At 48.9% G+C, this 12,816-nt stretch overlaps 1 protein-coding gene across 2 annotated transcripts in view; it reads left to right on the top strand.

Annotated features, from left to right (window-relative positions):
• LOC143412257 (protein FAM163A) overlaps positions 1 to 12,816 on the top strand; it is a 79,817-nt gene that overhangs the window by 62,969 nt on the left and 4,032 nt on the right. For both annotated transcript variants that reach the window (XM_076873130.2, XM_076873131.2), the window contains exons 2-4: positions 9,359 to 9,450; positions 11,827 to 11,848; positions 12,619 to 12,733. In XM_076873130.2, the coding sequence (XP_076729245.1) occupies positions 12,641 to 12,733 (93 nt within the window). In that variant the 5' untranslated portion in view covers positions 9,359 to 9,450; positions 11,827 to 11,848; positions 12,619 to 12,640. The remainder of the gene's footprint in view (positions 1 to 9,358; positions 9,451 to 11,826; positions 11,849 to 12,618; positions 12,734 to 12,816) is intronic.

Raw genomic sequence — 12,816 nt, 5'->3', positions numbered from 1 at the left:
ACAGAAAGAATTTTGGAACTGAGGGCAAGACGGCTCTTTGACCTTAAGGGTCAAGCTTCCACTCTGGAAAGAGGGTCTGAGCCCATGTCTGGTTTATTTTATAACAGGGACATCGAAGGCAGGGTTTCAGGGGCAGACTTTCTTCGTGGTGTCTTGAGGTCGGCAGGTCACACCCCTCTCAGGTGCTGTGTGGGGTCCTAGGCAGAGCCCTAGGGGAGGCTCACCTGCATCAGGCCATCAGTCCCTGACAGGGAGTTCCGGTGCCAGACCTAGCCCCTCATTGGGCTGCGATGCGCAACAGTCCACACACAGCCCATGGGCGGCTCGTGACGGGGAACAGCAGTGTGTGTTCCGAGTGCGCCGAGGCTCAGAGGTCCCAGCTAAAGTGTTAGCCAGCCCTAGGACGCACTCGGACCTGAGCAGCGGGTCAAGGACAGATGAAAGAGGATGACAGTTTTCCCCTGCCTCAGCTCAGGTACAACTCGGCTCAGATCTGGGGTCACCTGTTCTGCAGGATCTAGGTAGGATTTGCTCAGAGGAAGCCCAAAATCTGTCTCAAGGGCCATGGTTTTCATCATCATCTCTGCCTCTAAGCACAGAGGACAGCGGGGCCTCTGAGGCTCCTGGGGCAACATCACCCCTCCTAGAAAATGGCGTAACTTTAACTAACACCCTCCCCACTTTCCCCATGTAACCCTCATCCCATAAAAAAGGTATATTGTTTATCTCCATTTTGCAAAGAAAGAGATCATTAGTTGTTCCAAGTCATGCAGCTAATGGGTGTGGAAGGTAGAATCAACCCAAATTACGGGCCTCGCAGCCCAGTGCTCTTTCCGCTGCACACAGCTAAGCAGGGCAGACTAGAGGGCTCTATGGGAACAGCACTCTGCATGGAAAAGGGCTTTCCTAGTAGACCCAGTCATTCCTGCATCCAAAACGTGCAAAACACCAGAGAGCCAGAGTGGACCTTAGTGAAGGCGCAGGATCTCAGCCTGCAAATGGCCTGTAAGCTAATGAAGGAGGAAGTGTACCCACAGGACACCAGTGTATTAACCCACACAGGCACCTCGGGGCAGCAGGCCTGAGGAAGGCCAAAGAACATGCAGTGTTGAGTCCATCCTGGAGGGCTCCCTGGGGGAGGTGAGGGCCTCCTTATTCTCTCTTGGTTTGAGTTGGATCTGAGATGCAGAAAAAAGACGGAGTAATTACACTCCTCAGATCAGAGCACATCTTTCATCACGGGTCCATGAAAAGCCCCTCTCTTATTTTCTTTTTCTCTTTTATTCTCACTGCTACACATTCATTCCCCTCTTCCCATAGGCAGCCACCAGTGGTCGAGTTCCTCTGAGTCCAATCCTCAGGAACCACCCCCCACACAGTTCTCCCAAACTGGTTATTAGTTGATCAGTTTCTGGGTACTATCTTTTTTTTTTTTTTTTTTTTTTTGGTACTAGGGATTGAATGAGCCCAGGGGCACCTGACCACTGAGCCACATCCCCAGCCCTGTTTTTTATATTTTATTTAGAAACAGGGTCTTGCTGAGTTGCTGAGGCTGGCTTTGAACTCATGATCCTCCTGCCTCAGCCTTCCAAGTCACTGGGGTTACAGGCATGCACCACATGCGCGGCTCTCTGGGCACTACATTTTGAATATTAGTTTGGATCATGGTTTCCTGAAAGCTCCAGATGTTTACTGGTGTGGGATGGGGTCTGGGCACTGAAGGATCGGGTGTGTTCCAGTCTTCCTCTTCCGGCTTTGGTGGTACCTGTCTTCCCAGACCTTCTCCTCGGGCTGCTTATTCTCTCTGAGCTTTCTAGCACTGGTCACTTCCACTGCTTCAGCCCTGGATGGCGGCCAGGTTGGGGTTTGTAGGGGTCTGCGATTGGTGTGTCGTCACTGTTTCCGTATTAGAAGGCATGACTGTCCATCCAACCTGGAGTGTCTGTGGGGAGACAGTCACCTGGGATCTTACCTAGCTGCCATGTAGCTCCCCCCCTTCTTAATTCTCCTGTCAGCCCTTAGGGTCACCCCTTCTGAAAACCACCTGCCCCTGGCCCATCATTACCTCCACGTCCTTGGGTTTTTTGCCTTTGGTGATTTGCAAGAGTTCCCCGTCTCTCCTGGAGAGGCTCCTTCTCACGCAGCGCTCTCCCGGGAGCTGCTGAGATTGCCTATCTGGGGCAAAGGGACCTGTGCGGTCACCACCTCTTCCAACTCTCATTCTCTAGTCGGGGCTTGGAAGTGGGCAGAAACACGATCAAAGGGAAAGGACCCTTTTCTTTCCTCCCCTCTGACGGCTTTGCCTGAGGACCGAGGTCCGAGAAGACGGGTAACAAGGGGCAACGCAGCTCCTCTTCTCTGGGGCGCTAACCTGCGGTTGATAAGCGGTTGGAAGGCCTAATTGGGTCAGAAGACCCTGAGATGCCTGGCACAAAGGCCCACTCAGTCACCCACGTTCCCCAGGGCCGGCGGGGCACAGGGCAGTGCCTGTTCATGACACGTGCTGTGCAGTGGCTGCCCAGGCTGGGAGGTGAGGTGACTCTAATCAGTGATGCTGAGTCACTGAGGGTCCTTCAGAGAGAGCAGAGCCCTGCCCAACACGGAGTGGAAGATGTTCTATCACGGTGGCTTTTAATGTCCCTCCCGGCCTCTGCTGGCAGAATGCCTCTGGGGCCCTCCCATCCTGACCTCGTTATGGGTGCCATCTCCAGACGGATATGCCCTTGGCTCTTCTTAGACTTCCTTCCTCCTCCTGACCTCTGGTCCACTTGCCCAAAGGACACAGAATTCAAAGCCAGTCTTGCTGTGGGCAAGACAGGGCTTCACTAAGTTGCTTAGGATCTTGCTAAAGTTGCTGAGCCTGGCCTCAAACTGTAAGGGTCCGGCGAAGCGTCGGAGGGAGAGACCACAAGAGACCGGCTCCATGCAATTGGCAGAAGGGGTTTTATTGATTCAGCATGCTGAGGCTCCAGGCTCACTCAGGAAGATAGAGCAGCCCAGAGCCCCGAGCAGAGGTCAGGCAGAGCTTAAGTACACTTTTTGGAGAGGGCGGGGGGGGGGGGGGGGGCTTTGCATACATCAGAACAAATCATCATGAGGCGTGGGAAAATTGAACAACAACTCTGAGTCATGATTAGCACATTCATTGGCGGGAACAGATTGGACGGGGGTGATTGGTTACTTTTAAGTGGGGTGAACATTTAAACTGATTGGTTCTGGGCCCCCGAGGTGCCTACGAGGTGCCTACGTGCCAGGCTACTCAAAGTCCCAAGTTATCAGACCACCAGAGGAGCCAGTGAGAATGTTTACTGGGCAGTTCGGGTATTGTCCTAACAGCTACAGAGATCACAGGCTCCGGGGTAGCCGAGGAATTTAACAATAATAAACATAACAATGGTCTTCTACTTTACAACCCAAGCCTTGCAGTTTAGAAACTTCACAATGTCCGATCTTTTACACTTTAACTCTGGCTCTGCGGCTTAGAATCAGCTTAAAAATTTTACCTTTACAAAACTTGTGATTCTCCTGCCTCAGCCTCCAGAACTGGAAATACAGCTTGCACCACTACACCTGGCTGGGGTCTGTTTTTAACATGTGGCTCAGGTGATTGTCACTATCAAGCCCATTTGAGAACCCTACGTTAGGGGCACGTGGTGAAGTAAGTGTAGACCTTCTGGAAGGAGCGACAGCAGCCCTGGGTTCAGGAGTCTAGTCCCCGGACCTCTCTAGCTCCGTTTCTCTCTTGCTGAGTGTGGTTAAGCAAGTCCCTTGACCTCTTTGAACTTGATTTCTTCATGTAGAAATAAAGATATTGGGCCAGACCTCTTACAGCCCTTACATTTCATGAGTTGTCTTTCTATAAGTCATTAGTACAGTAAGCAAGTCTGACACATGGTTTGTGCCCCAAAAGCAACTCCCCCCGCCAAGTATTCCTTTAATTTAAAATGTATTCGGTGGAAGAAACCTGACCAGCCCCTCTGCTCTCTCACTCCTGGTTGTAGATTCTCTTCTAGCTATTTTAAGTTACAGATGCAGTCTCAGCTTGGAGATTGGCACGCCAGTCCTGAGTGATGATCGGCACCCTCCAGTCTTCTCCCTTCTTTGGGTCTGGCTCTGCTTAAGGCTGGAAGCAGCTGGGAAGGAGGTGACACAGGTCCCTCTGGTGTCTGACACCACCCCCACCCCACCCCACTTTCCCTCCCTAACTGCACTGGTTTTAGACCTGCCAGGATAGAAATCGTGGGGTTCTGATACTGAGAGCTGGAAAGACCTTAAAACTTGCCGCAGTCTGGCTGGGCACAAAATCACGAGCCACTCACAGCCTTGTAGATTCAAACAGCAATTCTTTATTCCCGAACTCACACCAGCCCTCTACAAACACGTTCTGAGGCAAACACGTTCTCTGCCAAGTTCCACGTTCTGGATCCCAAAAACTCTCTGAATCCCGTGAGAACTCAACGGGAACTACAGGAGCGGGCACGCCTGAGGCAGCAGGATACGCCCTATTCCCAGCAGGGTACACCCTAAACCTGGAACTGCCCTAAACCCAAGGAGAGCCCTAAACCCTGATCCGCCCTAAACCCGATCTGCCCTGGTCCTTGAGCAAGGTCACCTTACATGCAGTGTCACTGCAAAATGTCCAGGGCAGGTCCATTTTACTACGAGTCCTTCCTGTAAGCAACATGGGGTACGCTGGCAAGGAAATTGTCATACCTACTTGACTAATGGCTCCCAGCATCTCCCCCCTTCTGATTAATTAAACAACAAGCAATGTGGCTTAAGGACCGTGCCTGGTAGGTTGTCCAATTCAACATATGGTTCTTACCCGTTATCGGAAAACTGACCTTTAGGCGTCAGCCTCCTGTCTTAGGTTGATACCACTGCAACTGGATCATACCCGTCACTGACTACTGGTCCAGCATATAGCCATTGGCCCCCAAATTTTAGACCATCACTAGCAGAAGGGAGGAGGATACAGAAATGCCACGACACCAAGCCAATTGATGGCTCCTTTGGAAAAATCGCATCACTGGTGACACCATCAGCAAAGATATGCCAGCACTACCACAATTCGCTGCACCAAACGATAGTTACATAGTCCAGGCAAGTTCTGCAAGCAGTTCAAAGCGGAGGAATCTATCAATATGTCCGTTTCCTCCCAAAGTAAGTTGACTCCTTGATTGAGCATTACTTGTTGAGTTATATTTATTGGTGCATCAGTTTATACAGTTTACTGTGATAGCTATCATAGAAGCTGTAGTTTGGTTTTATCTTTGTCTTCACCAGCACTGGGATGAAGATAGGAATTCTGGCAATGATGCTAAAGAGACATTATCCTGAAAAGAATTATTAAATATAATGAAAAGAAAAGGTGAAAGTAAACAAACAGATCTGTTAACCTCCTTTAAAAACAATCCTTAACAGCTGTTTACCTAATTTAAATTAGTAAACAAACAGATCTGTTAACCACCTTTAAAAACAATCCTTAACAGCTGTTTACCTAATTTAAATTAAGCCATTTAAATCACGTGAATAAAAAAAAGTAATTCGGATCCATTTTTTCATGAGCGCTCCTCATATATGATATATGGACATATGCACACACAGACATACAACACAAAACACAATGTGCACACAAACGTACAACACATAAGACAATAATAAAGGCCTTGTAGCTTTACCTAGGTGAAATCTCCATTGCAATGTTTAAAAACTCCACAGTCAAAAAATAAAACTGATCAGAAAAACATTAACCTAGGTTTATATGAGCTCAAAAAAAAAAAAAAAAAATAGAACTTTATGATGTGGGAAAAGGCAATAATAAAATAGATATTGAAAAAAGCATCCTGGTTAATCACTGTCGCAGATGTAAGAATAGCCAAGCTAGAGCTCTGGATATCAGCTGTTATGGATTTGAGTCAAATCATCTTCTTTTTGATCTGTAGAAATTGTTTTAGTTAATCTCTCTGGAATCCAAATCGGCTGCTGTTCTCCCTGTGGAAAAACACAAACAGAACCCCGACTCTAGACAATCACTGGGTCAGGACCTTTCCATTGTCCTGTTAGAATATCTTTCCAAAGTACTTTAGGCTTATGTACATTTTTTGGATACATATGCCTTTCTGCAGCACTAAGTCCTGATGAATCCAAATTTAAAAAGTTTAGAGTAAAAATGGTTATTTTAAGTTTATCTTTGGGGGTATATACCCCTTTTCAATTCCCTCTTTTTGCTTTAATAAATACATTTTAATTTTATCTTGAATGTCTGTATCTAATAGCTGTCTTAGCTTTTTGTATTTTTTATCTGAAATACCTTTACTTGACATTTTTAACCATTTTCTAATTCTTTCTTCCTACATCTTTTTTATCTTCCTACATCGTTTCTATCTTTTTTTCTTTTTAACTTTCTATACTTCTCTCTTTAAAGTTTTTCACTTCAAATTTTTAATCTTCTTTACCTAAGTATCTTATCCTATTATCTTCCCATTTTCATGGTGTTTTTTTTTTTTTAGTAATACTTTTAAGATTAACTAGGCTTCAAATGACGCACTCTTTCTTTCACCATGAAGGCATCTTAACCACCTTCAATTTAACCTTTTAAAGCCTTTTGCAACGTACTTAGACATTTTACAACTTTTTACTTTATCACACAAAGATTATCTCATCTAAAAACATTTCTTTTTCTTTTATCCTTCCATATTAAAATATATTTCCACATCTTGAATCTTTTTATATCTCTTTTTTCTATTTTTCGCCATGAAGGTATCTCAACCACCTTCAATTTAACCTTTTAAAGCCTTCCAATTATCATCTATACTTTTAAATGTACTTTTTCACCACCTATAGCTTCACGCTTTTAAACGAGGCTTAGATTTTATATAAATTGCTTCAATGTTAGTTTACATGGCTGCCCTTCAATTAAAGGCTTTTTTTTTTTCCATTAAGAAGCTTTGTCTCAATCTGCCATGTACACATACCTTTTTCTTCTTTCTTCCTTTCTCAAGCTTTTAAAGTAAGTCTAGTTTCCTCAAAATCTTTTTAAATGGCATTTTACAACTGTTTTACTTTACCACATAGAGATTATCTCATCTAGAAACATTTTTTTTCTTTTAACCTTCCATATTAAAATATATTTTCACATCTTCAATCTTTTTATATCTCTTTTCTAGCCATTAACCCTTTTTATAAATTCACATTCTGAAACAACTCTTATAAAATTTCTGATTTAGACAAATTATTCCACTTTAGTAAGATGAAATACTTTCATGTTTTTTTTATGGTACTATTATACTATAATTGAAACCCAACTGAAACTTCTTATACTCTTTGTATATGAATTACACCTGATAGAATCTTAACACTTAGTAACATTGTTTCAGCAAAGACACAGACCAAAGCAATATTAAACTTTTTTCCATTTACCAATTTATGAAAACACACATAATGTTTAAATATATTACCTTATGGAACTTAATAAGTAAAGAGTACTTGATTTTATATTTAGTGGTTGATATTTTAACACTTTAGCTTTGTAAATTAATCAGATGTCTGTAAAAACAAAGATCTTAGACAAATGTAGTAAACAGAACTAGCCATCTCTTTCTTGTTGAAGAAAAATCCTTCTGCAGGATACCATGATGGTCCCATTGATATACTTAATAACTCATCTTTATAAAGCCATGGGCTACATTTTTGTATTTTATCAACATATGTCCTAACTGTTCTTGATCTTACTGGGGTGCCTCCTTTCTCTAACAATTTCTCTTCCTTGGAGGTGAACAACTTCAAACTTTGAGTCAACCATTTTCCCCAGTTTGCCTGAGAAAGTTCTAGGAACAGGCAAATTGAAATAAAAACAAAATAAATCAGAACAAGAACACATTGTTTTTTGAAATGCTCACCCATTCTTTCGCTCTCCTTCAGGGGCGAGTAATTTCACTTACCTCCAAGTTTTAGACGTTCCCCGTACGGGCCACCAAATTCCGCAGTCTGGCTGGGCACAAAATCACAACCCACTCACAGCCTTGTAGATTCAAACAGCAATTCTTTATTCCCGAACTCACACCGGCCCTCTACAAACACGTTCTGAGGCAAACATGTTCTCTGCCAAGTTCCACGTTCTGGATCCCAAAAACTCTCTGAATCCCGTGAGAACTCAACGGGAACTACAGGAGCGGGCACACCTGAGGCAGCAGGATACGCCCTATTCCCAGCAGGGTACACCTTAAACCTGGAACTGCCCTAAACCCAAGGAGAGCCCTAAACCCTGATCCGCCCTAAACCCGGATCTGCCCTGGTCCTTGAGGAAGGTCACCTTACATGCAGTGTCACTGCAAAATGTCCAAGGCAAGTCCATTTTACCACGAGTCCTTCCTCTAAGCAACATGGGGTACGCTGGCAAGGAAATTGTCATACCTACTTGGCTAATGGCCCTTGCTCTTGTGAATGGGGCGGGGTGGGGTGCCCCCTGAGATTCCCTGTTGTGCCCCTCTCTCCTACAGTTCCCTTAACCCATGCAAACACCTCGTCTCCATTCGCAGGGTCCCTGGCAGCTTTTGCTCAGCCCCGGGCATGTGGGGACCGCCTTCAGCCTCTTCCACTGGGATTTCTGACGACTGGCCCCACTGGGTGGGATGTCGGCCACCCCCGGGCCAGCCCTGGTCCTCCTCCCTCGTTGGAGGGAGGGATTCACAACTCAGCAGCAGCTCTGTCTGGAAAGTCTTCCTCCCCAGTTCTTCACCAGATGAATGACCCACCTGCATTTTATGGGGGACAGAGGTGGGTTTGTGGATCCCGAAACAGATGTTCTTACATTCCGCTGTGCAGCTTGCACACCGCCAGTGCTCAGGGTCTTCTGACGTCACTCACGACTGGGTAGGAAGAGCCCTGCTGTAACCTCCATGCACACAGGACCTGCGCTCCCAGCAGTGAGAGCCTCCTAGGGAAAGGAGGCCAGGGTGCAGGACCGGGAGGCCTGGATGGGAAGGACTGAGGCCGCTCTGCAGGTGGCCGGCTGCCTCCGCAGCTGCTCCCAAGGCTGCGCTCCTGGCACCTGCTGGCCACAGGCACGCCAGTCCTTGAGGCACCCCTGTCTATCCTCTGGCCTCCAGCTTCTGGCCAAGGTGTGAGGGGTCCAGACAGCAGCACAGAGGGAAGGAAATGACGATGGGACCTGATACCACCTGACGAGTCTCTCCCCAGGGTCTTAGGCTGGGAGCCTCAGAGGCCAAGGCAACCATGGGGGACAAGAAGCAAAGCCCTTGGGAGACTTCCAGGTCATGACCTAGTGCTCCAGCCTGTCTGTCCCCCCAGCCTCGATGTCCAGCCTCCACTGACCTTCCTCTCTCTTCTCTGGCAGGGACTGATGCCCTTGGCCATGAGGAACCCCCAACCATTATTTGCGCAGGTGCAGCCTGTGTGACCGAGCCACCGCTGCTCCAGCTGTTTCACGTGAGTGAAGGCACAAGCCAACCCTCCACCCCCACAGACAGGTGTCGGGGACCTGAGTGGGCAGGAAGCTGGATGGAGAGGGAGCTTCAGAAAGTCTTGGTCCTGGACATGGTCCCCGCTGAGTCACTGTGCCCCAGACCTGCGAGGACTTGGGCAGAAACACAGGGACTCCTCCTCCTTCTCACAAAGCTCCCCAAGAAGCAGCCGGCTTGATGGAAGCCCCACAGCCTGACCCTGGCATCCTGGCTCAGACACTTGCCGTCCTGTGACCTAGGCTGCCCCTCCTGCATTGTGGAGTTTTTGTGAGATTTTCAGGGACGTGTATTGGTTATAACAAACCTAGCAGCTTACAACAACACACACTGATTATCTGAGTTTCTCTGGGTCAGGAATCCCCGGCATGATGACCTGGGTCTGCTGCATCCTGGTCTGCATTGAGTCATGACCTTACAGGGCTCCTCAGCAGCCCTCCGTCAGCATGCAGGGAAACAGGGCAGGATAAAGTGATGATGTAGTGAAATCACACAAATTCTCTCAATGTGAATTCATCTTTCCCCCCACTAGATTCTTCAGTGAATCCCCAAAGCCTGGCCCACTATGCATCTGGGCAAAGTCAAATTGATCTTGAACAGTTTGCAGATGGGATTAAGCTGAGAGTTGCAATTTTCTGCCCCCTGGTGGAAAATTGGAGTAATAACTGCCAGGCCTGTGACGGGCTACACAGTGAAATGATCTTCCCACTCTTCTGCACAGGATGCATGATGCTGGGGGGTGAGGGGTATAGGAAGCAATCCGAGACACAAGCCCTGAGTGCAAAGGACTGGCAGTTTAGTGGAGGAGTCAAGATATCCCCACGCTAAAAGTCCACTAGCATCCCCTGAGGCAGAATTTGAAGAAGGAACATGGAAAAAGGCATTGCAGTGGAGTCCAGAACTGAGAGAGCAGGGATGGGGAAGATGAGGAAGGCTTCTCCAGCCTTGAAGGATGGGCGGGACTTGAACGGGTGGAGATGATGCGCTTCTCCACTGGAAGCCCCTGGGGAACCCCCTTCATCTCCACAATGGTAAGTCCCAATTCTGTGCCTTGCCTATAGTCTCTCCAGCTACACGCCTACCCTTGGCCTGTCCCAGCCTTCCCTTACACTTCTGGAACCCTACTACCCCAAAGTCCAGGTGCTTCTCGCCCCTGGACTCTTCTTTCTTCCCTGTCCACCTGTCTCCCACTCATCAGCTCTTGGGATTCAAACATGACCTTCTATGGCACACCTCCCCACTACGCAGTTGCCCTTCTGGTGTCCCCAGGCCCTGGGACTGTGACGTGGCTGCCTGTCTCACTCCATGTCATAGGATGTGCTGAGTGTCTTCATCACTAAGCTATAAGCTTCCTAGGAACCGGGGCTACCTGACAGGGCCGAGGCTCCACGTGGGGGACGGGTGGGAAAGGTGAATTGGTAATGACACATGGGGGGCAGGGGAGGGCAGAGGCCTTGAAGCTCTTTACGAAAGTTTGTGCCCAGATAAATGTACACTGCAGACAGCATGATGTAGGGAAGGCGCTGGAGCCACAGAGGGGAAGGGGGGCCTGGTGGGAAGAAGAAAACCCGTTAGGAAAGCCATCGCGTCAGTGCAGGACTGAGATGCAGGGCCCTAACTCAGTGCAGTGGAGAACAGAAGGTCGGGAAAGGCCAAAGAAGAGCCTAAGGATTTTAAAGTCTGAGTGACTAGGGGCACATCCTATGGCTCCATCAAACTAATGTGTAACTGAACCCCCTTGAGACCTTGTCAAGAGGCAGACTCCGGCTCTTAGGCCTCAGGGGGGACCACGTTTCCAGCCAGCTCCCCCAGGATGCCCAGGCCTGGTCCACAGACCACAGGCAGCAATGAGGCTGCTCAGCACCCCTAAGTGAATTGAGAACAGTGCTACTGTGAGGAAGGAGCCCTCCAGAGCAGAGCGGAGGACAGGAGGTGTCTTTGGGTGAAGGAAAAGGAACCTCTTCCTCCTGGTGAACACACAGGATGCCCAGCTTGGTGAGCAGCGTGCTGGTGAGGTCTGGCCCCCACTTGAGGAAGGAACAGCCTGCCCCGCCCTTCAGAGAAGGGTGGGACCCCTGAGACGACAGAGGTGGGGCGCCTGTGTGGAGAGCAGAGTGATGGCTTTAGCCTGTCCTAATTGAGTTTGAGGTGACAGGGGGGATTCCCAAGTGGAATGGACATCTACTGGCAGTTGGAGACTCACCTGGAGTCCTGCACTGGGCTCCGTGGGCTTGCTGATGAGAAAACGAGAGCAGGTGGAGATGAGGGACTAGCTCGCCCTCAGGGCCTTCTGCAGTGGGTGACACTCTTCTCCCAACATCTCTGTCCCTTTTTTGTCTTGCAGGTCACCGTTCCCTTTACTGAACGTAAGTGCTTACAGTCATTCTTCCATCCTCCAGACACCAAGTCCCCACTGGCCAGTTCCCTGGGAGGCCTGGACAGTGGCCCACCCACTCCCTCTGGTCTCACCTCGCCTTGTTTACCGTCAACTGAAGGCGAGGAGAGTTGCCCCCAAAAGGAATGTGGGCTTGAGCAAGGGAAGAGCCAGGACCATCTGTGTTTGTACCCAGGAGAGCAGCATGGCCTTGGGGGGAAACGGACAGGGCAGAATCCCAGCCGATCCATCAGGCCTCAGCTCCTCCTGTATGGAACAGGGATGGTTAGTGACCACCCCAAACTGTCCCTGTGAGCAATGAAGGCCTCCCGTGGCCAGAGCCTCAGCCCCCTACAGAGGCCGGTACTCTATTATTCTGTGTCTTGGAACCATGGGGACAGGGAGGTCAAGAAGGAGGTAGGGAGAGAGGAATGGAGGCAAGAGGACTGAGGAGGAAACAAAAAGAACCTGTGACATTGGAAACGGGGAGCAGAATTAGCACCCGCCTCCTCCCTGGAGTCCGTGGGGTAATGCTACAGTGATGGAAGCTGTCCCCACGAGCTCTTCTAGAGGCCAGTCCTCTACTCAGGCACCCACCTGCATCACTAGCTCATTTTATTCCATAGGGAGAAACAGCTCTCACTCACCCCAGCTCAGGCTGGCCCCAGCCCCAGCCCCAGCCCCTGCCAATCTTCAGACCCCGGGGTGCTGAGGCCCTCCCAGCTCCTGCTGCCCTCAGATCCCCTGCACATGTCTTTGCAGAGTTGAATGGGGCATCGGGCGGATGACCGCGGGAACGGTGGTGATCACTGGCGGAATCCTAGCTACGGTGATCCTCCTCTGCATCATCGCCGTCCTGTGCTACTGTAGGCTCCAGGTCAGTCCCCTGGGCCTGTGGCTGGAGGCTGTCTGGCCACCAGCAAACCACTTCATTATGGGGGCAGAAAACTGGAGGCCCAC

This window comes from Callospermophilus lateralis, chromosome 13 (genome assembly GCF_048772815.1).
Source record: "Callospermophilus lateralis isolate mCalLat2 chromosome 13, mCalLat2.hap1, whole genome shotgun sequence".
Taxonomy (NCBI): Eukaryota; Metazoa; Chordata; class Mammalia; order Rodentia; family Sciuridae; genus Callospermophilus; species Callospermophilus lateralis.
This window is presented reverse-complemented; position numbering and strand designations above follow the sequence as displayed.